Source organism: Papilio polytes, unplaced genomic scaffold (assembly GCF_000836215.1).
Source record: "Papilio polytes unplaced genomic scaffold, Ppol_1.0 DF824024.1, whole genome shotgun sequence".
Classification (NCBI taxonomy): Eukaryota; Metazoa; Arthropoda; class Insecta; order Lepidoptera; family Papilionidae; genus Papilio; species Papilio polytes.
The window spans coordinates 937,319-964,395 of NW_013525180.1; the positions used below are offsets into that span (position 1 = coordinate 937,319).

The window sequence follows — 27,077 nt, forward strand, 5'->3', positions numbered from 1 at the left end:
CCATTTCATTAAAAAAAAATAAAAACAAAACAAGAAAGAAAGAAAGTTGTAAACTATGAAATACAGATGGCGCTTTTCTTCGTGTTACCCAATTTTAGGCCGAAGATTGGTCTCTATTTCAGTATGTTACAAAGTACTCTGTGATAAAACCGAAAAGCCGTAAGCCGACCCGACGACAGCCGACAATTGATCATAGACACGCACCACAGGTTATTGAAAACAATTAATGCTCCCAGGGCTCAGGCTCCCAGAACAAAACTTTTCTAATTGAAAGTCAGGATTTAATCCAATGTTTCATGACCTAAACCCAGGCAAAAACCTATAATTTTTAAACTCAATAGGTTGATTTTAAGACTTTACACCCGACACCGACACTTTATAGGCCTGTACAATTTCGATAAGAATAGAATGGAATGTTAATGAGTTATGAATGACACAAAGGAAAGGATGTACGATAGAGGTAAGCTAGGTCTGAAGAATTGAACGTATGTAAATTTAAATTATTGCACTAACATTGCTATTTTATTTATATGGCAAACATAAATATAGATTCAATAAAAAAAACGGTAATATGGCTGCTGAAATTGACAGAAGTACTGTCAATACTGTCAATTAAAATGAACAGCTGTCCACTTTTTGAAAATATCTAATTTATTATGTGGCGTAATAAGGTTTAGTATTTAATGTTTATACCATTGCGAATCTTCAAATGTATGTAACATTTTCATATATATAAATTAGTGGTGCAGTGGTCTGGGCAAGTATGTCGCTTCCTCCTCTTGTTTGCAACACTCCTCCACCACCCGATCAGTGTGAAGATGACAAAGACCCTGAAGATTTTGATATGAATTACAATTGTAAGTATAAACATTAGCAAACTTATGACTATTATGCGTCTTGTTCATCGGTTATACCATATGTGTAAGTGTGAATGTCATGAACTAATATGTGTCAATCTTTTACATTTTCCTTAATCTTTTAGGCTGCATTGTTTGGTAAGCCTTTTTCATTACGTGGATTTGATAAGGTTAAAATTATTGTAAGAAGTAAATATTTAAAATGTAACCAAGACCTTGATTTTGTTTACAGTAGGGAATGAACATTTACCATTTATTGTTTTTATTTTAGTATCACAGGATGATGATGAAGATAGTAATAGTTATGATTATCAAACATATTCAAATTATAATATGTATGATACAAATAAGCCAGTAAATATTGAAGACAGTGCCTGGTCTATAAATATTGCTAATAATTTGAATAGTGTCTTAACAGAACAGATTTCTACAGTGGAAGATAAAAAGACTGAGCACATAACACCTATCATAAATGATTTAAATGATAAATTAACTTTGGAAGATGTTGCTGTTGAAGATTTGAATTTAGAAATAAGTCAAGAACAACTAAATCCTCAAATCATTAATGAAAATAGTGATGCTGATAGCAGTGATTATAATTATTCACCAGATGAAAAAGTTTCCGGTGAAAAATCAATTACCAATTGTGATATTGTTGAAACAGATATTGTAATAATACAAAGTGACAATATTTGTACAACAGAAACACCAGAAAACTCTTCAGCTAATGATGTTGAAGATTCAGAACAAATGTCTAAAACATATGACCTACGGGATGATGAGTTTAATGATTTTCACTCAAATTTGGATGCAAAGAGTAAAGAAGCAGAGGTTCAAATTCAATCAGAAAATGAACTCAATATAGAAAATGAAATAGAAAACTTAGAAGGGAATGTAGCAGTTGATGATTTTGGTGATTTTGATGAATTCCAGTTTGCTAACAATGACAATGTTTCAACTGTTGTTGAAAATGTTGAAAATCCATGGACAAATGAAACTCCAAGCAATGATTTTGGTGACTTCAAAGCAAACTTTGATGATAATCATGAAGTTTTACATGTAGATGATAAAAATTTAGATGTTATCAATGATCACAAAGATATTTGTGTAACCAATGAAATTAATGATGATGGTGATGATTTTGGAGATTTCGATGATTTTAAATCCTGTACAAAATCTGCTGTGAAAGATGATTCTGATACTCAAATAGATCAACATGTACCTGTAATAGATTTCCATTCATCTGAAAACGAAAATCAAGTATTAGAAAGTATTAACAATATTTTTTCTACAATATTCGAAGAAGAGATATCAGAACCTGAATCTGAGTTTATTGGAAGATTAGAATCAGTTCTTAATGAGACTTGGGGCCATTTAGTTGACACAGATGTAAGGCAACCCTATATGGTGAATTGGAATAATTCATTAGGACAGAAAAGTCTGCTGAAAGCGCTTTGTATAGATTCAAGAAATATCGTAAGTCTTTTCCTTAATGAGAACTTAGGTTTTACTTTACTTTTATAATAATCAACTGTTTATTTTACAGTTATTTGGACCTAAATGGAATTACAATATGCCAAAATATGCAGTTAATCTGAGTGCGGCACCCCTTCAGCCACAGAAGCAAGTGTCAACTTTACCTAATGTGGAAAATCCTTCTGAAAAATCTATAAATAAAGAAAGTGATACTTGGGTGGACCCTTTCTCATCAAATGGACAAGAATGTAAGTTTATTGTTTTATAATACAAATGTGATATATAGAAAGCAATTGTAGATTGCCTATTTATTGCTAGATTTAACAAAATGAGATTGAAATAATATGTTTGAGGTAAGATGTGAGAGTAAATTTATAAATGTTTGAAAGTAATAAAAATTAAAATCTTTAATTAATATGTAAAAGTATAACACATTTAATTAATATGAATAAGCTTAGTTACTTTTACAAAAGTGAAAGTAACATATTTATGTGCTAGTGACATTTTCTTGTGTTACTAAAATGATTTAAAATTTGTTAAATTCATGTATATTGATAGATTGAATTTAGGATATTAGCTATTTAAAGTAAAAGGTTTATTATACAGGTAATATCACAGGCACAAGCTAGAAAATTTGCCTTAATGATCCAAGAAATATTTCGTGACTAACATATCAAGCTTTTTAATATTCACCACTGTAAAATTTCTTTGCATGTCTTGCACATGGACTAACATCATCCACTTTACATTATCTGCTTGATCCAACATCCCACCCAAAGTCACATACGCTGAGACCCTCCTACTAGACCTTGAACACCTAATGGCTACCTTAGATCAAATGGCTCACAAACATTCCACACTCAAAATTTCAGAATTACTCTCACATGGTAAGTCACCTAATTTTAAATGATATAGATTAAGTAAACCAATCCGCACCAAACCAGTAAATATTGACCAATCTGCGCCAGATCAGTGTGGACCGATCTGCACCGGGTTGATGCATACTGAGCCAGTTTCTGACTAAGGTCTTCTTACTCCAACATAGAGTAAGCTCGCGCCTTCAGTAGGGTTGTATATAAGCATACTATGTAGTTGAAAATAAGGTATGCAATGTGTAATGGGTACTAAAATAGAAACACGATCTGAAATTACATGCAATTTTTTTTTACTAAATAATGAAAATTGCTTTTCTTTGTTTGTTTGTTATCACACATCCCTTCTTCTTATTCATTGAATTAATTAAAAATAATACACCATGAACTATTTTAGGTGTACTTGAAAATTAGATATAATTTATTTTCTTATTTTGTTTGAAACAACCATGTATGTAAATTATATAATTAAGATTCAACATATGAAATGGAAATAAAAATGTACCATTGTCTCTGCTTTTAACGTGCGAATATTTTTAAATTAGACAATGCAAATTTTGAATGTTTCATGTTGCGGATTTAGGTTCAATAATTTAAGAATGAATAGCAAGAAATAAAAACATTGATATATTTGCAAGTTAAGTTTTTAATATAAGTTTTGTCATGAAATTCTAACGATATTAAAATGTTCGTGATATATTTATATGAGATTCACAAAAGATTTTTTTTTAGCTTGCAACAACACTGAAAACGATGTCTCGACTACGGAAACAACTACAACTGATTTGGAAGTTTTTGAAAAAGTCATGTCTGCGAAACTGGATAAAGTGTATCCAACATCATTAAATGTTCAGCCTTTACGTCAAATCAGTTTACCAGATACACATATATTCACACCATCGGACTCGGAAACACCGAGATCCAAAACTATACACTACGATACTGTCGCACCAGTTTTATTAAATCAGCCTGTCACCAATGTGTCTCCATCAGTAATCACAGCTGATGAAACCTCTCCTAAATTAGAAGACGACGATTATTGGGAATTTCAGGATTTCAAAAGTACAACAGAAAATGTTCAACCACCAAAAGAAGATTCCAATTCTAATACAGTGTCAGATGAAAGTAATGCAGGGAATTCTAAAAATTTAATACCAACTGGTGCCTCTTATCAACCGCAATTATTACAGCCTATAAAACTCGAGCCACTCGTGCCTACATTAAATTGGCCGGACCCTGGTGAAGTTAAAGAAACGTTTGACGATTTCTCAGATTTCGTTTCCAATGCAACGTGGGAAAGTGACAAAAATAATACACCAATAATAAAAGAAAACAAATCTGAAGAAAAACCAATAGTTTTAAATAAACAAAATGATTCGTCCTTTATAGAAACAAACTCTAATTTAGAGGTCAATGATGATGAATTTGAAACATTTCAATCCGCACCGACTGTGCCTCAAAGTGTTAATTCGAAACCTTTCGAAGATAGTAGCCAAATAACATATCAAGCATCTTCTAGCAAATCAAATTTTGATAACGCCTTTTCTGATTTCGGTAAAATTAATCAAAACGAAATAACAAAGCCACATGATGTGTTTGTTAAGAACGTCCCACATTTTCCGACTGAAAATTATAATAACAGCATGTTAAACGTACGGGACAGTTTTGTCAATAATTCACCTATACATTCCGTGGATACGCCGAATATTTTACAACCTGTACCGGCTACAAGCAGTTCACGAAACAATACAGCTCAGATTTTACAACCTCTATCATTGGAGAGTTACTCACAAATCAATTGGCCTAATCCTGGAATAGATTTACAGGATTTATCACGATTTAATCCAGTGGAAACCGTTCCGTCTTTGAAAAGTGATATAAGTTCCAACAGTCAAAGTAAAGTTAATTCACCAGCTCATACCGATAAGAACTCAGTTCGTAATGAAGTGTTAGACGATGATATTTGGGGGGAATTCGTATCCAGTAAGCCTAAACCATCGACAAAGAAACCACCGATCTTCGGCGACGAAGAAGAATGGACGGAGTTTGTTTCTAGTACTAGTATCAAACCTCAAAATGGATTAAATACGATAAGTTTAAACGTTCACACGAATCTGAGCTTACAGAAATCATCGAATTTGAATAAATTAAATGTAAAAAACAATCAAATATCTCTAGACATTCCAACATTAAATTATATAACACCTAAATCGAGTCGTAAGACTTACAATGATAAACATTTCCAAAATTTATAACGCCAACATATACATAAAATCTTTAAATATGTACTTAATTAGAAATGTAATAAGTATTATGTAAATAGGGTGGTGGTTTTAGATTGTAATATTTATATTGTTATATAAAATGAATCCAGGTATATAATGTATCAATATTTATAAAACATAGGATATTATGTAAGGTAAATAGCTCTAATAGGATTCAAGATGCGAATATAATAGAAAGAAAATGTAGTTATAGCAGATGCGTTTTTGAATTTATATGGAATTCAACTTTTTACTGTTTTATTAGCATTTAAATGTAGCAAATTTATATTTTGTTGGATTTTTAAAATAACTAAAATTGGTGTAAGTAAATAAAAAAATGAATTGCGTTTATTATATTTTAAATCTAATGTTTTCCAGTACATAAAGTAATAACGAAATTCTTTTAAATCTAAATTATAACAATTAATAATGTTCACCCTGTATAGTACAAAAACGCATCAACTATTAAAAGTGTAAAGAAGTCGAGGTATATTGACAGTGCTGTACTGCTATTTGGTAAAAGCAATATAAATATATTTGGTAAATTACGAATTGTTTGTATATAGGGTGTTTAACGATATTGTAAAAAAATGTATAAAAGTGTAGGATAAATTATCATCACAATTTTCAGATGGTTAAATAAAACTTCACCCGTTACCATGTCTTATCCTCGTGTATAAAAATATTTATTAAATGGAATAAATTTCACATATCCTTATCCGAAAATCATATATGAAGTTAATCTTTTTCATTAATTTTTAATTTACTGTCTGACACACCTGTAAAGTGGTCCAAGTGTAATTATTATTGAAATTTCGTATATCAAAGTATTAAATTTATAACTTCAATGCACTAATATAAAACCCTTCTAGGGTTAGTTATTATAAAATCGATCAATAAATCATATGAATACATTTTTTTTTTATTTATTTAATTTTAACCAGATATCACTTGTCAAATAAAAGGACAAATGTGATCAGATATGAAATTTATTGATTTAAAACTTCAAAACGACAAAAGGAAGAATTTTATTTTAAATGTATCTGCTTGTGCCTGTAATTATATATTTATTACAATAGATTGCAATATATAGTGTTTGGTTAACTGCACATTCAGATTTTTTTAATTTGGTTAAAAGAAATAAACATGTTGCATAATTGAGAGGTTTTTATTTTTCATTTTCTTCAGTTTCACCATCCGACTCTTCAATATCATCTATATGAGTGTTCAGTCTTCTCTTATCGTCATCCTCTATTTGCGAAATAGACTTTGGTAAGTTACTTTCCATTGTCACTCGGAACGGACATTGTTCAAATTCTGGCCATGATATAAATCTGACAAAAAAAACATACAATTTACTTTCCATAATCAAACTATTTAGTAATTACATTATTTTAACCAGAATTACATCGTTTTATAAAAGTAAAAGACTAAAGATACTTAATCTTATTAATTTTACAAATGCAACTTTAAAGATGGATGGATGGATGAACATTTCTTACTAATAGATGAAATTTAAACATAATATGGGAGAATCAGTAAGTTTTCTTTTTTTATTCAATAAAAAACGCTCGTTAGAAATATTTTAAAGTACATAATTTTTTGGCAAACTACAACTAAAACAATATATAATAATACCTCTTGAAGACAGTAATTTTCTGTTTCAAATTGAGATCACCAAATTCGGTAAATATTGTCATATGTGGTAGTGGGGCATCCTCACTAGTTGGACATAACAGTTTATTGGAATCCGGAGGATCTTGTCCTGTGATCAACCAAACTCCACAACCAGGAATCCATTGTCTTAAAAAGTAAAATAGAATAAAAAAAAATGCTCTTAAAACATGTATGTGATATTGGAATGTAAATTGTTACTATGAAAGTGAACTTATAGAATTATAAAAAAAAACTCAAATCTTACTCTAACATAGGTATAACTTTAGTTGTTTTTGAACATATATGTGGCTTTAAAAAATACCATAAAAGTGGTAAGTAATCTGCAGGACAAGGTAACTTCTCCTTCTGAGTGATGTTGACCAAGCACAAACTGTACTCATCCATCTGTAAAGTAATATAATTTTATTAATTGCATGATAACATTTCATACAAAAATCATAATGTATAGAACCAATAGAAAAGTGAAACACCAGTTTTCTTACAAAAGAATTATTGTTTAAGTAATATCACTAAATCTTTTGTCATGGAAATAAGTTATAACATTATGAAATGGATTTTAAGGGCCTGCCCAACAAATTGTAAATTGTCTGATAACAATCCAACATGTAAAATATGAGATTTTGTTCCCTTATCTGACAGGGATGCCATTTTTAAACTATCTGAGCCTCTATCAGCCAGTGGTGGGACAGGTTCTTAATATTTTTAAAATACATTATACATACCATTAAAGCTTTTTTTCCACTGGGTGGATAAGTCCAAGGTAAATAGTGTACTTTAGGCACATTTATTAAAACCTTACAATCGAAAAATGATTGAAATAATGCCGGTATTGTTTTGAATTTCCCTTCTTGTATATCAATATCTGTAAGATACTGAACATTTTAGTCAGAACTTGTTCAAGATATTTATAATATTCTTTTATTCACCAACTTACTCTATAGTGATGTGCTGGCATTGTTATGAACAGGTCAGTCCTGCCAAGCAGGTCTGTATCATTGTTGAATACTATATTGTAAATAAGATGTTTTACAAAGTTTAAACCTGGCATCGCACCAACAATCTTTATGATCCTATCTGAAATAAATAAATAAAGCTATAATTTCTGATCCGCAGTATATTTTGGGCTATAGTAAGCAAGATTTTAATTATGGCTCTTTTTTGATAACATTGATATTATTTCGAAAATCAATAAATTACATCAAACAGCACTTTAAGTTATTAAATTGTTACTTTTTTTATAATATCTATCAATACAGATATATTTTGATAAACATGTTATTAAATTTTCTTACTTTTATCATTAGATGCAAGATCACCCAATAATTCTGTAAGTCGGTTTCCTCCATCCATCTTATCCTGAAATGCTAACTTCCACATTCCAAAGAAATCTGCCACTTTGTATGTAAGTCTTTTACTTTTTTCATTTCGCAATGCCTGTAAAATTTTTGTATTTATTTTGAATAAAGAGAAATAGCAAATCGAAATTTGTAATAAAATAAATAACAGACAAAATTTTAATTGGAATATATATTAAGCATACTAACTTCTAAATGTGGGGAAAAGTGACTTGAAGTTTCATACAGATAAATGTGGTTTTTTGTACATTGCAATAATTCTTTACTTAGGTAACCTAAGCCGGGATTCACTTCAACTACCGGTGATTCTTCGTTTACATGGTTTCTTATAGTTTCTGCTATTTCTCTTGCAGTTTTTGTATTTATTAAATACATACTTTCTGGCGTTTTGTATTTCCTTAACAGAGATCTAGGTAGCTTTTCAATTATTTTACTGTAATCTGTGTCATTTTCTAAGTATTTCAAAACATCTGTAGCTAGTTTAGGTTGCTTTTCCAATTTTTCTTTACCTGTTGAATAGCATAACCTCAAACTACGAACAATTAAATTGTGTTGAGTTTTAAATCTTTTCAAACAACCCATTCTAGATCTAAGGGTAATAATATTACTAGATAGAAAACGTTTGGTGCACTATCTTGCTAAACCTTAAAAAATAAATAAAATAGGCTTTTGAAAACCCAAATAACATATCTTTTAGACAGATGACAGATGACAGTTGACAATGACATACGACAAGTAACTAGGGATGCATGTTTCAATTTCAACGAACTAGTTGAATAAACCACCGATTCAACTTTTCAACTTTCTTGTTTTATTAGACCTCTTGAATTTTACGCAAGAATACGTAGAAGTTATTGTTGCTTTTTCGCCGCCAGTTTCGGAGTCTTATATTAAATGTATAATTAACTACTCAACTATATAGAAATAAAAATTAGTTGAATAAATCAAGTAACCCACATCTTGGTACTGACTCATTGTGGTAAAGGCGATGCAAAATTATTAAGTAAGGAAAATCATTGAGATGATGAGAATAATTAGACGCCTTTAAGCCTTTAACAGTACTAGATCTTAAAAGAAATGTTAGAAATACGCTAGAGGTATTTGTATCCAAATTTTATAGCTATAAAAATAACATCTGGTATTTTGGAAAACTTTTTTGCTAATGCAAAGCAAACTATCTGCCATATAGCAATTAGTTACTCGAATAATATGTTAAGAAAAAAAACTATCAAAAGTTGATCATTATTACCTCGTTTTACTAAGAAAGTAAATCCGATTCTAAGCCAAGTTGAAATTTGTATTTTTGGTATTTCCAGTAACCAAAAATCAGATAGTAATCAGTTCTCCATACTTTAATTGCTGATAGCAAATTATTTGATTTAAAATCGGTTGTGATAAAATCTTATCGTGCTATAAAATCTTTAGTATCCAGGTGTTAAAAGTAGATAAATAATTCGGTTATGATTAATTCATTCAACTACAGTAGGTAAACCTCACCGGAGATCTATTAGATAGATTAACAGCAATAATATGTTTGTTGGTGGCTCCTAGGCGAATAATAACATTTGCACAGTTAAAGACTTTTCGCTAATAGTATTACAAAATATCTTAAACGAAGTAAAAATGTTTTTTGATAAATCATGATATTGGCGCATTCGACATTTCTGCACAGTATTATCAAGTAGATTTGTTATGCAACAATATTATGTTACTTGGTAAATGGTAAAATGTTGCATATTTTGTTCTTGATATGTAAAAGTAAATTCATTAATAACAAGATAAGCTATGCTGGTAATCACATCACGATCAAATAAATGCAATCATAATTACTTGCCTTCATTATTCATATTGTTATCTGAGTCGATACGCGATCGCTACCTTTTCGCCTCTTTGTTAAAAATCCAGTATTATTGAACTTTATTGTTGGTTGTAAACGGATACAAATGTTTTTATTGTTACTGCAATATTTTTTTGTTACCGTCACAGCGTCCGTGATATTTGAGGACTGCGGTAAGTTGTTTGGACCTAAATATGTACTAACGTGTCTGCGTCGCCACCGGAAATAATCTTTGAACCGTTTATTTCAAATACCACTTCCTATAGCGAACATGTTTGGGTTCGATAATATTTTTCTTATTATAAGTACGATGTTTGTTGAGTAAATAAAAACATGATAAACATAAATAAAAACATTACAATAAGTTAAGGCCAAATAAGGTATGGATTTTGTTGATAAAAAATTAGGTCAATAAAAGTCCTTCTTATATGTGTTCATAGGCCAGGGGTGGAACGATATAAAAACCTCGACTGATGACTTAGTAAAATTTTCACGTAAATTCGCAGTCATTCTGCACTAAATATAATTAAGGTTTCCGGGATTCGAATTCAAAATCCCCATGTTTGTATTTATAAAAAAAAAACGTTTATGTTGTAACAACTATTTCCCTCTCGGATAAGAAAAAATTGTTTACACAACACTAAATATAGGCTAGCGTCTTTATTTTCATCGGAACATGAATTTGTATCTTTGTCTAAGCAAGTATTTTGTCGTTTTGGCTGTCATTAAAAAAAATGACAATGATTGATACAAAATCTATTTTAGGCGTAGGTGCATTTCATTATTATGTGTTTCCTTTGAATGGTTATTTCATTACTTGAATATATATGTAAAATTGATATCTTTGGTCTATTTAATGATTTCCTGTGCGACTCACCAAACCAAAGTCCATCACAATAATAGCATGCGTTAACAGATCTGCATTAGAATTCCAAACAGTATGTCTTCGATAGGAAGGCAGTTATAGTGAATGTAATATGAATGCCGTATGTATATATACATTACAAATACACATGACTAAGATATAAAGTACCTATTTCATTCCGTTATCGGTATTTACGCATATGTAAATGTATGCTTAAATTACACAAATTCAATCAAATATCAACGTTATAACGCATTTTCATCTCATGTACAAAACTACGAACGAAACAAGACAAGAATGAAACCACAACTAATTAAATTTTCATAATTTAATTATAATTATCAAATAAAATGAGATAAGAATATAATTTTAGATTGATAATAGAACAAAGCAATACAGTCTTGATATAATCTGTAATTTCTAATTTAAACATTTTTATCATGCTATTTTTAATTTGTAAACTGGTTTATACATATATTATAGTACTGCACAAACGTGATTATAAGATTAGCAATCAAAGTGGATTACGTTTTATTACTCTTTTATTGTGCTCGTATTTAAACATTATCGTTATAATACGGTTAAATGTAGAAATCTAGTTTATTTATAAAGAGTAAAAATCGACAACTTAAAAATAGGTGTCATTTAATATCGTTACTTTTTAAAATCCTTAACTAATCAATCGGACTGTTACAATTAAATCGCACGCACATATAGCATTGTCTATGTTTGGATTTGAATGATAAAAGGGAGTAATTTTGAGGTTAGATACGAAGATGAATTCACATTCTGCTGGTACTGAATTTAAATGTATGATTTCTAGTAAATGAGACATTCAAATTATTGTATTACTTACGTAGAGAAAAGGATTTAAAATGAAGGATTAAGCGATTAATAAATCTGTTTTGTTTATCAATTGATATGATTCACGTAATATTAACCTTTCATATGATTACCTCCAACATCACATTTCGAATAGATAAGATTGTGTAATTGACGTCATCTAAATGACGTTTGACCGCTACGGATAATTAAAAAAATACATATTTAGGGTCGGCGTACGAGTTACACGAAGTGAAAATAAATGGATGCGGTAGACGACTCCCATGCTACATCACTCTCGGGGATCATGTTCCCGTTACAATGCATTTTGTTTCTGGTAAGTTTTTTAATGGATGCGGCAAGCTAGTCAAATAATTAAATCTATAATAAGAATTGCTGTTAATATGTTGCCTACTGTTAGAGAAAAAGGATTTATTATAACTGCCTTTTTTTTTGATGGTGCAGTCTATTTAATGACCAGACCAGCTCGAGTCTGTCGAGTCTCCGTGAAGTTAAAAAAAATGAAAACATGGCCTACGTTATTCACAGATAACTTAGCTTTTTAATGGTGAAGGAATTTTTAAAATCGGCCCTGTAGTTTTTGAATTATTCCAATACATACAAAAAATAAATCTTTCCTCTTTATTAGTATAGATTATGCCATATCTAAAATTTGCCAATATCCATTAACAATTTTGTCCTTATGTTCCAGAGTTCGAGTCCCGTAAGCTGGATCAAGATGTATTTTTAAACATTAACTTTATAACTCTAAGAACTTACGCTACACCAGGTATGATTTGAAAGATAAAGAAACATATATCATACAGAAATCCTAATGCCCGTTACAGACAAACAAAGCTTCTAATATCATGTTTATAAAAAAAACATATTAATAACCAATTAAATGATGAAGTCTTAATTTATTTTAAACTGGTTTAGGCCATGTCATATTCCTACAGATTTCAAATATCTTTGAGTAGGAAGTTTCATTTCAAGGCCGCCATAGATTTCTTACTTTATAAATAATAAATTATAAAACAAACAGCTTCCTACCCATAATTAAATTGACAATAATATAAAAACACAATTATTGTAATTTATATCAAAACTACCGTTAGCCTGCGACTCCGTTTGAGAGGAATTAAAAAAATAGAACAAATTTAATTAGCCTTTCTGTTCTTCCAGACTATGTTCTACATCTTTGCCAAATTTTATCGAGATCAGTTCAGCAGTTTAGGTTACAAACTCTAACAAACATCCATCCATCCATCTAAACTTTCGAGTTTCTTATATTAGTAAGACCTTGACGTCATTATAGAAAGTAGCACAGTAATTTAAAAGCATCTTCAATATAGCACGGGGGTAACTAATTAGGTTATATTTTCAGAGCCGTGTGCAACAGTTCATTGCCCAGTAAGGTCTGATGCCGTGACGTCATACACCAGTGTGATGACAGTGCCGACTAATGTCGCTGTGGTAAATACAAAATACTAGCAACAGCTTATTCTTAGTTAAGGAAACTCCATCTTGCTTGAGAAACGAGACGCAGAATACATTACAAAAAAATGTTTTAAACAGATGGTTCAAGGGATAAAAAAACTGACTTTCGCACGCGAGTGATTAATACAGTTAGACAGTCTTCGGTGCAGATTTTGTATATCTTAGTCTGGTAGTATTTCATCGGTCCAGCTTGTCCTTTTTTATATTAAAAGGTGGCAATCTGGCAATCGGCCATCTGTGTCCGTCGAAATGGCAAACCGACCGCTGCCCATAGACATTCGCAATTGCAGATGCGCTGCATACCCTTAATCGACGGAGAAGGAGACGCACATAAAGAGGATATTTCCCCTACCTATGCGTCTCCTCCGTCGTCAAATCCACTTTTCCTTCCAATCCCTTCCTCCTAAGGGTGGAGAGGAAAAAGGTCTAAAATTATGCCTAGGACACCACACTCATCAGACGAAACGCGGAATTGCTCCAACTTCACGCCTGTCTTCTGTGTGGTCGTGGTATTACGCCGGGCGAGCCGACCTTTCATGCGGAGATGTTATAGCGGGCTTTACCATGAAGCAATAAACGTTGCGTCTAACAAAACATAACAGTATAGTTATAATATTGTAACTAATAATAATATTTCAGAACCAGCGAGGATTCCTGCAGTGGAAGGTGTATAATGATGAAGATAGATTAGTTTTGTGCTATTCAGTATTAGTACAAACACAAACTCCCTTACAAAAATATCTTCGCACTTTCAATATTGAATCGAGAGATAATATTTCTTACCAGAAAATCAACAATGTTATTAGAAATAATTGGAATGTAACACAAATATGATATGCAAAAAAAAACTTAGCAGATCTCATTATAAAAATGTCTCATATTAACAATTTATTGTATGAAAATTTTATATTAACATTTTGAGGATTTTATTTTTGGAACGACTCGACCATATAATAATATGTATACGTGAAAAAAAATTATAGCGTAGATCTGGGTATTTAATTTTGTAGAGGAATATCCATTAATTTATGTTTTATTTATAAATCTGTTTTTTTTTTTGATAAATTGTAAATAAACTATAAGTTTGCTATTTGTTTTTTTTTATATTTCGAGACAACAACGATTGACACAAATATTCTTGGCCTGAACTCAATCGTAAAGCTTGCTATTTTCTTATTGTAGGCACTTTATGCAACTTCAATAAACAGAAACTACCTACATTACAATTCTAATTGCGTCGTAGGTACACCGCTTTTACAATTATTAGCGCGACAATACAGTGCTCTGTCTTAAAATGTGGTTAACGTAAAAAAATAACAAAAGTCAATCGATTATCGACTACAAATGACTAAGATTAAGTTGAGTGTGTGCGGAAGAAAACGTGTACATGTTTAAAACCCGTATAAGTAGTTGAACATCGTTCGATCCAGAACGTGAGCAACACACTGAATTGAGCACAAAATACTCCTCCTCTTAGCGGAGCTGTCATTCAACACCATGATACTATCGAGTGTGGTCGTGTTCGCCGCGCTGGCCCTTGCCGCCGCCACTGAAGTGCAACAATGCTCCGGTGAGTACGCCTTACGTAACACCTTAACCCGCTTTCAACTTCATTTGGCATCGACGATGTATTTTATAGACAATTCCTCTATAGTGGTTTATTCAATATTATTATCTTTTCTTTTTATTCCTGAGCCATGTGTTTATTTACATTTATTTATGCCGACACCTTATAAAAATTACGACACAAATTTTAGTAACAAAAAACATTGTAAAGTTCCAATCAGATTAGGAAACTATTGTATAAACACATATAACATTTTTGTATTGTATTATTGTTAATAATTATCATTGTACTCCATATAAAAGTTATGAACAATTTTATAAATATTGCACTTTCCAAACTTATACATAATGATATAAAAGTTAGGTTTCGTAAAGATCATAAATTACTGTCTCTTTCAGATAGTCATGATATATCGATTGAAATAATTATTTCTTCAAGAAATAATAATTATTTCTTGGTTAATGTTTCTAAAAAAAGAGAAACATGAAAGTGTTGTAGTGAAATTACAGTAAATATGCATATTTTAAAAAGAAGTGAAATTATTATAAAAGTTCGTAATAAAACCTTTCATAAACGTCGTTTATGAGAAACCTAGATGTAAGGTAAGCAAGGAATTACATTTCCTACATCTAGACATACTAGGTCATAGTAAAGGTCTACAATGTCTGTAAATTCAAGTTCATTAATAGCATTTTTAATCAATGTTTTCTCGGAGGTAAAATCTTTGTAACATATAGATAACATATAGGTATTACAAAAAAAAATAGAAAATTTATGGTAAAAATTGATTTTATACAAGTTACACGCATTTAAGTAATACGGGAAACAAAACACACATAGATTTTTTTTTATTTACATAAGGTGGCAAACCCTTACACGAGGGAGGAGGAGACGCACATAAAGAGGATATTTTCTCTCCCTATGCATCTCCTCCATTGTCAAATCTAGTTCCCCTTCCCAACCTCTCCTAATAAGAAAAGGGTGGTATAGAGAAAGGGACTTAAATTAGGCCTCCGGCATCACACTCATCAGACGAAACACGGAATTGCTTCCATTTCACGCCTGTCGTCTGTGTGGTCGTGGTATTACACCGGGTGTGCCGGCCCATTCGTACTAAGATGTTAAAGCAGGCACTACCACTGTTCGATAAAACTTCCTTCTTATTAATATTATAGATGCAAAAGTTTAGATGGATGTATGTTTGTTAGAGTTTGTAGCCTTAACGGCTGAACGGATGTCGATGAAATTTGACATGGATGTAGAGGATAGTCTGCAAGAACACATAGGCTATTTAATTTTGTTTTGTTTTTAATTTCGCGCGGACGGAGTAGCCTGGGAAAGCTAGTAAAGTAAATGTTCTTGTTATTAGTACTTGCTTGTGTTTAATTAATTAAATAACAAAGTATCGCACAGATGTTCATTTTGTAATACCGATCAAATCAATTATAAACAGTGAGACTCATAATGGTATAACGATTATATCTCTGGCTTAGATAACGCTTATATTATCTTACTTAATACTTAATTTTAGTAAGATACTAAAATTATAAATGCGAAAGTTTAGATGGATGGACGGATAGTTGTTTGTTAGAGTTTAGCGCATAAACGGCTGAACGGATTTCAACGGTCGAACGGATGAAATTTAGTATAGATGTATAGGATAGTCTGCATAAACACATAGGCTACTCACTTTTGTTTTTTTTTTAAATCCACGCGGAATGTCGCGTGCGAAAGCTAATACTCTATATTTATTTTTACTATTATGTTTTATGTCAAAGTCATGCGTATGCGTACGTATTATATAAAATTCTTAAGTCAATAGCTCTTATTGTTTATATTTATAGACCTATCCTATTTTCATTAATAAATCGATTGTGAAGTAACATCAAAAAAGCTTAATAGCGTATTGTAAAATTTTACAATAGACAGTACGTTTTGTATTTCAATAATGTTATGATCACTAATTTAGATAATCACGTAAAAAAAATGTTTTATTTATAGCGCACAGAAGATAATTACTCTTATTGCTTAGTATCATTTAAACTATTTTAGACGTTATGCCTCCTGGACATACTAGCCCGCTCCATTTGCTCTATTCCTTAAGCTTGCTTAGATTTCCACTTTCTGTGCAGGTCGTAAAAGTCGTACCTTAATTATAAATAAGATGACAACAACCAAAATCTCATTAGATGTCAAATGCAAAAACAATATTGATAAATGATAGCATTTTATTAATACAATTAAATAATACATAGTAAATTTATATTGATTTAATTAAAAAGTATTGTTAAATGCTGTTATAAATAGTAATTATCTGAATTAACTTAGACTTTAGGCAGTAGCGTGTTTTATCTTATTGTGTAAAGCGTATTTTAATCAGTCAATACTTAACGTTGGATTTATTTAATCCATTAAATACGAAGAGATATTGCAAGGTGCAATGACCCTTACTAAAAGCTGCGTGGCTAGTTCTAGTCGTTTCATTAACCCTTTTGAAAAGTCGACCTGGTAGTTAAATGTTTATGGCCACTTATACTTTTACTGGTCTAAGCGAGATGTTCTCGTTATTAACTTGCCTGAAGGCATGTAAAAACTTATCCATTCTTAGGTTACTGGTTAATAAACTTCCCTCAATACATTGGATCCTGGATACGCCAATGAAATCTTACTAATATTATTAATGCGAAAGTTTAGATGGATGGATGGATGTTTGTTAGAGTTTGCAGCCTAAACTGCTAAACAGATTCAATAAAATTTGGCATAGATATAGAGGGTAGTCTAGAAGAACACATAGGCTACTCACTGTTGTTTTTTTTTTAATTTCCACGCGGACGGGGTCGCGGGCGTAAGCTAATTTAAAATAAAAATTAATCTAAATATATATTAGTTTTAAAAAATAGAAGCCAAATTATGTGACATTGAAAAAGCCAAGCCGATTATAATTTTATATAGGTAGGTACGCCAATGACGACGTATCATCAGTTTTTAAGTACAGTCGCAGAAACCCGCGGTGTATCACTTTGGAAAAGCGTTGTTAATTGCAAAGAGGCAAACTCCGCCTCTTTTTATAAATAACTATTAAGGGATAAAAAAAATATATCACTAACTGACTTATTTCGTACAGATACATTTATTTACTCCGTTGTATTGGTTTTTGTTCAACGTCTCCTTTCAAAATGTTTAAACGATTATAGGTTTTAAGCTGGAACACCGCAATTTTCCCCGAGTATACCTACTCATTTTAAAGTGGTCAGTCTGCGTTTTGCACTGCATTGTGAATATCACTAATGAATTACAGTTATTAAAAAATTTTGCACGTAACAAATATAACAACAGTGCAAAAGCTACGTAAATACTTAATTAATGTAAAAATGTAAAATAAAAATTCATAGCAGAAGTTTTCCGTCAAAAACCAGAAAAAAAACCCTTGTTTTTAATAATGATGAATTTTTTGTTTTTTTTTTATTTATTTGCAAATTACGTTTAAATCAAATACTTATTTATGTTTAATAACATTTAATTTTCCACTAAACTTCTTACTGTGACTAGCTTAACTCTTTATTTATTAACTAGCTTTCGCCAGCGACTCCGTCCACGTGGAATTAATCTTCCTTTGTGTTCTTCCAGACTATCCTCTACATCCATACCAAATTTCAGCGAAATCCGTTCAGCCGTTTAGGCTACAAACCCTAACAAACATACGTCCATCCATCTAAACTTTCGCATTTATAATATTAGTATGAACGCCAAATATAGTTTGACATTATTTTGCTTTTATGGAGTCACTGTATAAATTGTTTTTATATCAAAAAAGTCTCAACCTTGTAAAAATGTCCGTTAAATAGTGGTATCAAGTGATTGTATGTTAACAAAATATCTATTTTTGTATCGACCTTGTAGATGCTTAAGCTACCTGAAGTATCTAAGTAATGTGACTTTTGTTTCTGAATTACCCCCGCTACAGATAAAAATTAAAAACTTACATGTATACGGTTTCACAACGTGGAAAATACGACTTTACCTTTATTTGTTTAATTTTTTACTTTCAGAACACTTCATTATTTTTAAGTATATACTTTCTGGATAAAGTAGCTGATGTGTTAGCAAGCAGCAAGTAACTTGAGTATTTTATAAATATAATACGAGATTATTTATCTAATAGCATTAGTAATTAAAACGCAGACTTTTTTAATAAAAAAATAAAAATTAATAGCAAAAAAAAAATCGATATTAATTCAGATATTCGTTTACTATGAATCCTTTGCTATGCATAAATATAACAAAATAAAATAACGTCGTAAATCTTTATGTATGCAGCACGAATTGATATTTTTATTATGATGCAACGACTTAAATTCTGCTTCGAACTCGAAAGGCTTCTAGTTACATCGTATTGTACAAGCTGTTCTCATTTGAAGTAGCAATTATAGGTATGACGGAAATTCTTTAAAACTTAACCACATAAAAATAATCATTAGGTAACTAATCAGAATTAAAATGCGAAATCCGTTTGCTCTACAAAAAAATCCTAAGTAAAAACTACTTAATTTGATTGAACGAAACTTATCAGATGATTATATTTTAAAAATAAAAATAAATTACACGATACGATGTGTTTAAAAAAAAACATGAATAAGTAAAAACTACATTAATTTTGATTGTTGTACATAACTTATCAGATAATTGTACGTAGTTTGTGAATAAAAAATATGAAACTAGTTGTATTAATCTATAGTTTTTATATTTCATAACAAAGTATGTACAGCAATAGGAAGCTAATTGAATAAGAAGCATATTATGTAATTATTACTTTGGAGTTGGTTATCATTATTCAAAGAACATGACAAAGAGGACGCAAGCTGACACGTGTAAGGTTAAAGTCCTACTCAGACATTATTGTAGTGTTTGTATAATAAATAAATACATTTAATATTGATGTTCAAATAACTAGCTTGAAGGTTAGAATGACTTTGTTGCCCAGAAAAACACCTAGCTTTATTTTTCTAGATATAACGTGGATAATGTCCGTTTACACTTTGCCAGTACAGTTGGACAGTTGCAACGGCCAGTCATAGATTGCACGGAGTCATTGACGGCAGTTACCGTTCACACTGTGCAAGTTAATTGTCAGTCTACTGACTGCTACTGACCAACTGTACTGACATAGTGTGAACCGCGCATAACTTTGAAATATGTTCTTGTCCGACTAACGGAAAGCTATTTTTTTCGAGGGTATGTCTAAAAGTCTGTCTGTACGGATTTGTATATCGGCTCCAGGTTTCGGGAAAAACGTCCATTTGGTAAGACTGCAAGCTGTCGTAACATAGTGTCCATTGGGGAATGCAAATACTTGAAGCCTTACCGACTAATCGAAGATTTCATCAATCGATCGATCGATGCTTCTTTCTTAGTAGAGTTAGCCTATGTTTAGCTACCGCAAAAAGATAGTGCAATAAAAAAGCGAAAAGTAGGTTAGTCCATTCTATAATAACTATTATAAATCTGTTTTGATAATTAAATAAAATGCATCTTGCAAATGAAGACTCTTGTAAAGAAATATGCCAGCAGACACAATAGAAAATAATATGTATACCAAATAAACCTAACTTAATAATTTGAACAAAAGTTAGTTTCAAGTTTAACAATTAATTTTATACTTGCCATATCATAATTATATAATAGTTTGAGTTATTACCGTTTTTTAATTAAAGTAATTCAAATATAAATTCAAATATTTTGATTTACAGCATTATTCTAACAAAAAACCTACTTAGTTATGGAAATTTTCTTTATTAAATTAAAATAGTTATATCGCACAGTTGTTGAGCGAATGTCGATTGTTTAGCAGTCAATTCAACTGTTTAGTTGCACAACTAAAATAGTGTGCGCACCTTTATATAAGCTCATATGAATCAAAGCGCGACTAAAAAGTTGTGCGATAGTTTAGTTAAATCTAGTCATAAAAGCAACGTCAAGTTTCACGCATGACTAAGTGTTTGTCAAGCCGTACGCATGGCTATATAGCGTTTTAGGAACAGAGGGACAGTAGTTGACCAATTTACAATAATTACGAATCTCACTCATGTTATAAATGCGAAAGTTTAAATGGATGGATGGATGGATGTTTGCTAGAGTTTGTAACCTAAACGGCTTAGTTGAAATTTGGTACAGATGTAGAGGAAAGTCTGGAATCTGGAAGAACACATAGGCTACTTGCTTTTGTTTTGTTGTTAATTTCACGCGAACGGAGTCGCGGGCGAAAGTTACGTAGTTCCGGACGCATTTCATGAAATTCTTGAACCAAAAACACTAACGAATGGTTAAAAGTAGCTGGGAAATTGGCCATAAGACAGTATCTACCTGATATATGTATGTCAAACGTACTCAATTATTTTACTTTTTGGATAGTCATAAAGTTATAAGGAAAAACAGTATCTTAAATTTTTTACAAAAAAAAAATAGGAACGTAATTTAAATTTATATTTTGTTCTGTTTGAGAAGGACAATTTTACAGTAAATCTTTTACCGTAGAGGTCAAGGTGAACAAGTTGAAAAAGTATGCACAAATATTATTTACTTACTGATGATTACGTATTGCGGTCATGTATAATTTGTAAATGCCACTACAAGTTAATAATAACATTACACATCATTACTTATGTGTTCTTGGTGAGCTTATGAAATACATAAAATTTTAATTTAAGCATTATAAACAAAGGGGAATCAAAAATATTCGTGAGAATCTTTTCGTAACGTAATGGATAAAAGTATTAGATATGTTCAGCGTCCTGATCGGACATAAACATGTATATACAAAATATGTCATACATTTTTTTCGATTACGTTACGAATATGTTCTCGCAACTGTCACGCAAATATTCAAGATAGGTGTCAGAGATGATAATAATAAATACGTTACAAGGCAGAGATGTAGAAAGTTATTGTCAGTTCCTTGCGCTACATTTTAGTGCTTTCGAGGTGGCAACTATGAAACAAAAGAATTTCCTCTAACACGTTTCACTTCGTCATGAAAATGCCATAGTCAAGTGGTCATCTTTTTAATTTTTTATACCACTTAATTTTTATTAATAGTTTTACCTCTTCTCTAAGTAATAATTACGAAGCGTTTACATGTTATCCTTTAAATTACATCACGATGCTTTAATTGTGAGACAGACCGGATTTGTTATCAATTTAGAAACAGCTTAATCATGCGACAACCGGTTATCTAACGAGTTACACGTAACGTTTAACTATTACCTTAACATAGCTTTATGTTAATTGATGAGACGTAAATTTCCGTCTGATGCAGTATTAGATATTTAAGTCAAACCGTCTTCCAAAATGCAACATTTCAAAATGATTTTGACATTTTACTAGTTTTGTGCTTTTCCTTTGTTTTTTTGTTTTAATAAAAAAATATCCAAATAGACAAATACTCATCAACAAATGAAGAAAAAAAAACTTTGAATTTTATATCCCCCTGCATTCATTAAATGAGAGAATCCTTCAAATTTACTGTTTGTATGTCTTTAAATGGTAAAATAACGAGTGACATAGTTAGCGAAGAATTAATAGGGGAAACAATAATTCAGTTGTTATCCTCAAGTTGACAAAATAAAATAAAATAAGTTATGTTTACTTTGTTTACTTTAAGTTAATGTTACGTATAATGTTTATTACTTCGGTGTTATTAAGTTTACGACTATGGCCCAGAACTGCGGTAGAGTACAAAATAACAGGAAATCAGACAAGCGGGAAATAAAAAATAAACTTGACACATAACGTATGCTTAAATATGTTGTCCTTTTTATGTGCGTCTCCTCCTTCGTCGATTAAGGGTAGGCATCGTATCCGCTACTGCGAATGTCTATGGGCAGCGGTCGCTTCGTCATTTTGGCGGATTCAGGTGGCCGCTTGCTCGTTTGCCACCTTGTAATATAAAAACATCTATATCTATAAGTAAATATGACAAACATCATTACTGAAATTCAACATTAACTTAGATAGCAAACTTAAACTAACTTAACTTAACTTAACTTTAATTGTAATCAGGTTTTCTTTGTAAACTAAATGTTTTCTAACGTTACTACTACACGTAAGAATGCTCACTTTGCAAGATAAATTAGCATTTAACTAGTACAATAGAATACTTAGTAGTTAACTTATTACAACGATTGCGTCCCAGACTATCATTTTTTATGTTTTGTTTGCATTTCGCAATGCAAACCAATCATGAGTGAACATTTTGTTCTAGATAACTAGTCAAGGTGAGTATAGCTATATGCATGCAAAAGTCATCTTGCCTCATAAAGTAAAAGTAAGTCTTCTGCGATGATATTTAGATGACATTTTATGGTATGTTATTTTTGGACAGCATAATATATAAATTAGCAGATTATTCACTTAAACCAGTTTAGACTATTGTATTATTTAGAACTAGCGGTAGTTACCGGTACCGGGACGCACTGATCGATGTACTTTTTTTATTTGATACTAGCTGTTTCCGTGCGGCTTCATCCGCATGAAATAATGAAAATTGTTTTATTGATTACATTTGTCAAATACAATTGCAAATGTTAAAATGACAGACATGACATGATGACAAAGCATGGCAATTTTGCTTCCTTGATGTTGGCAGCAACTTTGGTCACTATACACACACACCCATATTAGAGTTTTTATCCAAAAATCCCTAAGTTTAATGGCGTGAAAATATATAGCCTAAAGCGTCACGTAAGTGTAGGGCTTTTTATTAAAAAAAAGATTAGTCAAAAATATGCTGTAATTGCTGACATCTTAGGCAACAAAGAAGTGTGTAACTATTTACGCTTTATTATAATAGTTAATATAATTTCCATAACAATATTAAAGATGAATATAGTTTGTGTTACCTAATATTAATGTCACTTTGTAGTAGTATAAGAATTTTTCAAATGAGACAAGTGTTTGTTGAGGTTTTTCATTAAATACAAAATAAAAATCCTCTTTATAATGTTAATATAGTTAGATTTAGGTAAATAAGGTAAACATCACAGTAAGACTAACTTGTTTACAGTAACGTGTCATTTATATCGACTACCGACATAAATATAAATACTTCGTTGTAAAAAAATGATTGTCTACATATTTTATTTTGTGAATTCTGGTCTAGAGCATGTCTGGCAAGAAACCAGTTTTTATGAATGTAACTACATTTACCCTGGGCATCGCGAACCGATGTGGCTAGGTCTTCGGCGGCCACTACTATTAATATGGTCTTATTCAAACAATCTTAATATTGGTATTTCGATTTTCCATTCCGTAGGAGTAGGAAAGAAACACGACAGGGATCGAACCCGGAGCTCTAAATTACAAGTCTAGGACTTTACCAATGCGCCATATACCATATATCATGTCTTAAAGACTAACAAACTTTAAACTTAAATTTTCAGAAGGACCTGAGCGTGTAATAGCAAGCCTAGTAGAAATTCAACCCTGCAAAAAATTGCCGTGCAAATTAAAGAAGGGAACAGAGCAGTTCATCACCATTGAGTTTACACCAGGTAAATTTGTCTATTAACTTACAACCTTAAAAAAAGTATAAGTAAACTAGTAAATTTTAAGCAGTAAACCATAATTATATCAAAAAATTATGCAAAATGGCAGTTCCCTGGCGAAGTCACGTAACTTTTTGCTATCATGTCCTGACTTCGAGCATTTGTCCTTCTTATTTGCGTAATAAATTGTAATAGAAATAATTAATGTAATATAAATAGTTTCCTGTAAGACGACTGCGCGACGGCTTCTATATATTTTAATCATCAGAAACTGACAACTACGATGGTAAATAATAGCATACTCAAACAGGTTTGCATTTAATGTTCTATGTAAACGTGAATGGAGTATATCGAAAGAAAGTTACATTACTACGTACATAAATTTTTGTGACATTTGTCGATCCGTAAACAAATACATTTATACTTATAGCGTAGAATTTTTAGTGACAAAACACTCATATAACATATCTTCTGATGACTTCTGCTCCTTAAAATAACTGATATTGAACCATAGCTTTCTAAAAGCGATTCATCATCTCGAAATTGAAAAATACCCCAAATTACTTTCGCACACGTCGGTTACTTTCTAGTAAAAGATATGTAAAAATCGTCCATGTCCCAAAGTAAAGCGAGGCGAAAAGACCTCTGAACGTTTTATACATTTATTCAGTGTTGCCATTTACAAGACAAAATTTCGAATATCGACTTTCGTTAAGACGACAAACTTGTATAAAACACTCCATCTATCTTACTTATGTTATTAATGCGAAAGTTTAGATGGATGGATTGACGTTAGGAACGGCTCAACGGATCTTGATGTTTGGCACAAATGTAAAACATAGTTTGGAAGAACACATAGGCTACTTACTACATATTTTTTTTTAATTTCGTGCAGATTGAGTTGCGGAGAGAAGCTAATGTCTTTGTATGGGTATTTCGTCAATGGAAACTGAACCATGTTTAAAAATCGCACTAAAATGTCCACATGTATATTTTTGATATGTTTCCCCTAACAAGTAAATAGTTTAACATGAATGGTTGTCGAATGTGTGACGAGAATTTTAATGCTGTTATGCACAGAATTCGTATGCCTTTGGAATAAATAAAACTATATAACAAAGGTTCAAGTTGAGACAATATCATGATACAAGGTTATAAATCTAACGTAATCACGAAATAATTTCATTTGTTCTTCGATTAATACTTACCTCACTCAAAACCTATTTCGACAATAAATAAAACTTAACAAAGGCATACGAATAATGATCCATTATAAGCATGCATTGTTAATTTAGTTTGCGTAAACGTTACTAATTTCTTTAAACAATAATCGTAATAAAAATCTATTATCTATGCATTAATTTAAATTTTTTTATAAAAAACATACTTTTACGTCTTGTTTGTACTGTAATTTTTTGAGGAATGTTTGATAAGAAAACTTCTAAAAACAATATAATTAGAATTATTTATTTTTCTCTTTCCAGATACCGACTTCCACGATATAATTAACAAAGTATCGGCTCATGTTTTTGGTGTGAACGTGCCTTTCATCGGAGTTGACGGTATCTCTATATGTAATAAAGTGTTTACGGAAAGTGATGAGAAAGCGGCTTGTCCACTTAAAGCTGGCAAGAAGTATATCTATAAGGATTCTTTCCCCATCCTGAGCTTCTATCCCACGATAGCTGTTCAGGTTCGCTGGGCATTACAATCCAAAAACAAGGAGTTTATCTGTTTCGAAGTTCCAGCGAAAATTGTTCAATAGTATACAATTTTTTAGAAGCTAGAAGTTCGAAATGTGCTATAAATACTATAAGATTTCTATTTTGTACTAAGTTAGTTTTAATTCGGGTTATCGACTTAATTAGTTATGAATTTTAGGTATTGATAAATGACTGGAAAAGTGATTATAATTAAAAGAATCTCAATAGTACATCCATTTACATTAAATATTTTGTCTATATTTAACTTTTAAGGTTCGCAATTAAAATAAAATTAATTTTTGTTACAAGTATAGGGAGAATTTGTATTAAAAAAGGATGAATAAAAAGATTTTTTACAATTACACCTTTTTAATTCTATGACAATAGTGTTATATACGTTAAAATATCGATTAAAATAGTTTGTTCCAGGATTAAAATTTATTTAGGTCTGGCGGCTGTAATGACAGCGGGTACTTCGAAGCAGATGACGTTGTGTTGGTCATCTTTTAGCGCCCAGTGCACGCGTAACTTAACTGTGGGATAAAAGGCCTCAATGGGAAAGACATTGGTGTAGACGTATTCTTCCCCGGCGGCGAGGGGGCAGGGCGCGGGGGTGCCGTCGACCCGCGTCACTTGCGGGCACGCGCTCACGCCAGTCACCCCGAGGAACGGCAGGGGTATGTTCCCAATATTCGCGTAAACCTCGTTCACGAGCGTTTTCACCTCATGTTCTGAAATGACAA

At 31.3% G+C, this 27,077-nt stretch overlaps 5 protein-coding genes across 6 annotated transcripts in view; 3 read left to right on the top strand and 2 right to left on the bottom strand.

Annotated features, from left to right (window-relative positions):
• The first annotated feature begins 584 nt into the window (after nt 1–584).
• Nucleotides 585–5,763, top strand: LOC106101124. Of its 2 annotated transcripts, XM_013280244.1 has the most exons (5): nt 585–857; nt 1,129–2,333; nt 2,404–2,581; nt 3,113–3,220; nt 3,938–5,763. In XM_013280244.1, exons 1-5 carry the CDS (start codon nt 764–766, stop codon nt 5,458–5,460), a joined length of 3,108 nt encoding a protein of 1,035 aa, XP_013135698.1. In that variant the 5' UTR covers nt 585–763; the 3' UTR covers nt 5,461–5,763. The 2 variants fall into 2 exon arrangements, with proteins under 2 accessions (XP_013135698.1, XP_013135699.1); XM_013280245.1 differs by lacking the exon at nt 3,113–3,220.
• Nucleotides 5,764–6,481: 718 nt separating this feature from the next.
• On the bottom strand, nt 6,482–9,213 carry LOC106101125 (dimethyladenosine transferase 2, mitochondrial). Its single transcript, XM_013280246.1, has 7 exons — nt 8,691–9,213; nt 8,439–8,580; nt 8,081–8,220; nt 7,869–8,018; nt 7,391–7,530; nt 7,108–7,272; nt 6,482–6,803 (listed from the first exon to the last, which is right to left on the bottom strand). Exons 1-7 carry the CDS (start codon nt 9,081–9,083, stop codon nt 6,638–6,640), a joined length of 1,296 nt encoding a protein of 431 aa, XP_013135700.1. The 5' UTR covers nt 9,084–9,213; the 3' UTR covers nt 6,482–6,637.
• Nucleotides 9,214–10,268: 1,055 nt separating this feature from the next.
• Nucleotides 10,269–14,396, top strand: LOC106101014. Its single transcript, XM_013280083.1, has 5 exons — nt 10,269–10,511; nt 12,255–12,362; nt 12,738–12,815; nt 13,413–13,501; nt 14,165–14,396. The coding sequence occupies exons 1-5, from the start codon at nt 10,445–10,447 to the stop codon at nt 14,357–14,359; spliced, it is 537 nt and encodes a 178-aa protein (XP_013135537.1). The 5' UTR covers nt 10,269–10,444; the 3' UTR covers nt 14,360–14,396.
• Nucleotides 14,397–14,955: 559 nt separating this feature from the next.
• Nucleotides 14,956–27,077, top strand: LOC106101188 (ecdysteroid-regulated 16 kDa protein-like). Its single transcript, XM_013280336.1, has 3 exons — nt 14,956–15,095; nt 24,527–24,637; nt 26,116–27,077. The coding sequence occupies exons 1-3, from the start codon at nt 15,023–15,025 to the stop codon at nt 26,394–26,396; spliced, it is 465 nt and encodes a 154-aa protein (XP_013135790.1). The 5' UTR covers nt 14,956–15,022; the 3' UTR covers nt 26,397–27,077.
• The window catches only part of LOC106100917 (ecdysteroid-regulated 16 kDa protein-like), a 4,544-nt gene continuing 4,150 nt past the window's right edge, over nt 26,684–27,077 (bottom strand). Inside the window, exon 2 of the mRNA XM_013279982.1 lies at nt 26,684–27,071. Within this exon, the coding sequence (XP_013135436.1) occupies nt 26,773–27,071 (299 nt within the window). The 3' untranslated portion in view covers nt 26,684–26,772. The remainder of the gene's footprint in view (nt 27,072–27,077) is intronic.

Excerpts from the sequence above, each read along its gene's own strand:
- LOC106101014 (XM_013280083.1), top strand. The coding sequence starts at position 10,445 with ATGTTTTTATTGTTACTGCAATATTTTTTTGTTACCGTCACAGCGTCC. Across the intron at positions 12,816-13,412 it reads AAGAACTTACGCTACACCAG|AGCCGTGTGCAACAGTTCAT; the intron begins GTATGATTTGAA and ends TTATATTTTCAG. Across the intron at positions 13,502-14,164 it reads TGCCGACTAATGTCGCTGTG|AACCAGCGAGGATTCCTGCA; the intron begins GTAAATACAAAA and ends ATAATATTTCAG.
- LOC106101125 (XM_013280246.1), bottom strand. The coding sequence starts at position 9,083 with ATGGGTTGTTTGAAAAGATTTAAAACTCAACACAATTTAATTGTTCGT. Across the intron at positions 8,019-8,080 it reads TGCCAGCACATCACTATAGA|TATCTTACAGATATTGATAT; the intron begins GTAAGTTGGTGA and ends TAAAATGTTCAG. Across the intron at positions 7,531-7,868 it reads GTGGAAAAAAAGCTTTAATG|ATGGATGAGTACAGTTTGTG; the intron begins GTATGTATAATG and ends ATTACTTTACAG.
- LOC106101124 (XM_013280244.1), top strand. The coding sequence starts at position 764 with ATGTCGCTTCCTCCTCTTGTTTGCAACACTCCTCCACCACCCGATCAG. Across the intron at positions 858-1,128 it reads TTTTGATATGAATTACAATT|TATCACAGGATGATGATGAA; the intron begins GTAAGTATAAAC and ends TTTTTATTTTAG. Across the intron at positions 2,334-2,403 it reads GTATAGATTCAAGAAATATC|TTATTTGGACCTAAATGGAA; the intron begins GTAAGTCTTTTC and ends TTTATTTTACAG.
- LOC106101188 (XM_013280336.1), top strand. The coding sequence starts at position 15,023 with ATGATACTATCGAGTGTGGTCGTGTTCGCCGCGCTGGCCCTTGCCGCC. Across the intron at positions 15,096-24,526 it reads TGAAGTGCAACAATGCTCCG|AAGGACCTGAGCGTGTAATA; the intron begins GTGAGTACGCCT and ends TTAAATTTTCAG. Across the intron at positions 24,638-26,115 it reads CACCATTGAGTTTACACCAG|ATACCGACTTCCACGATATA; the intron begins GTAAATTTGTCT and ends TTCTCTTTCCAG.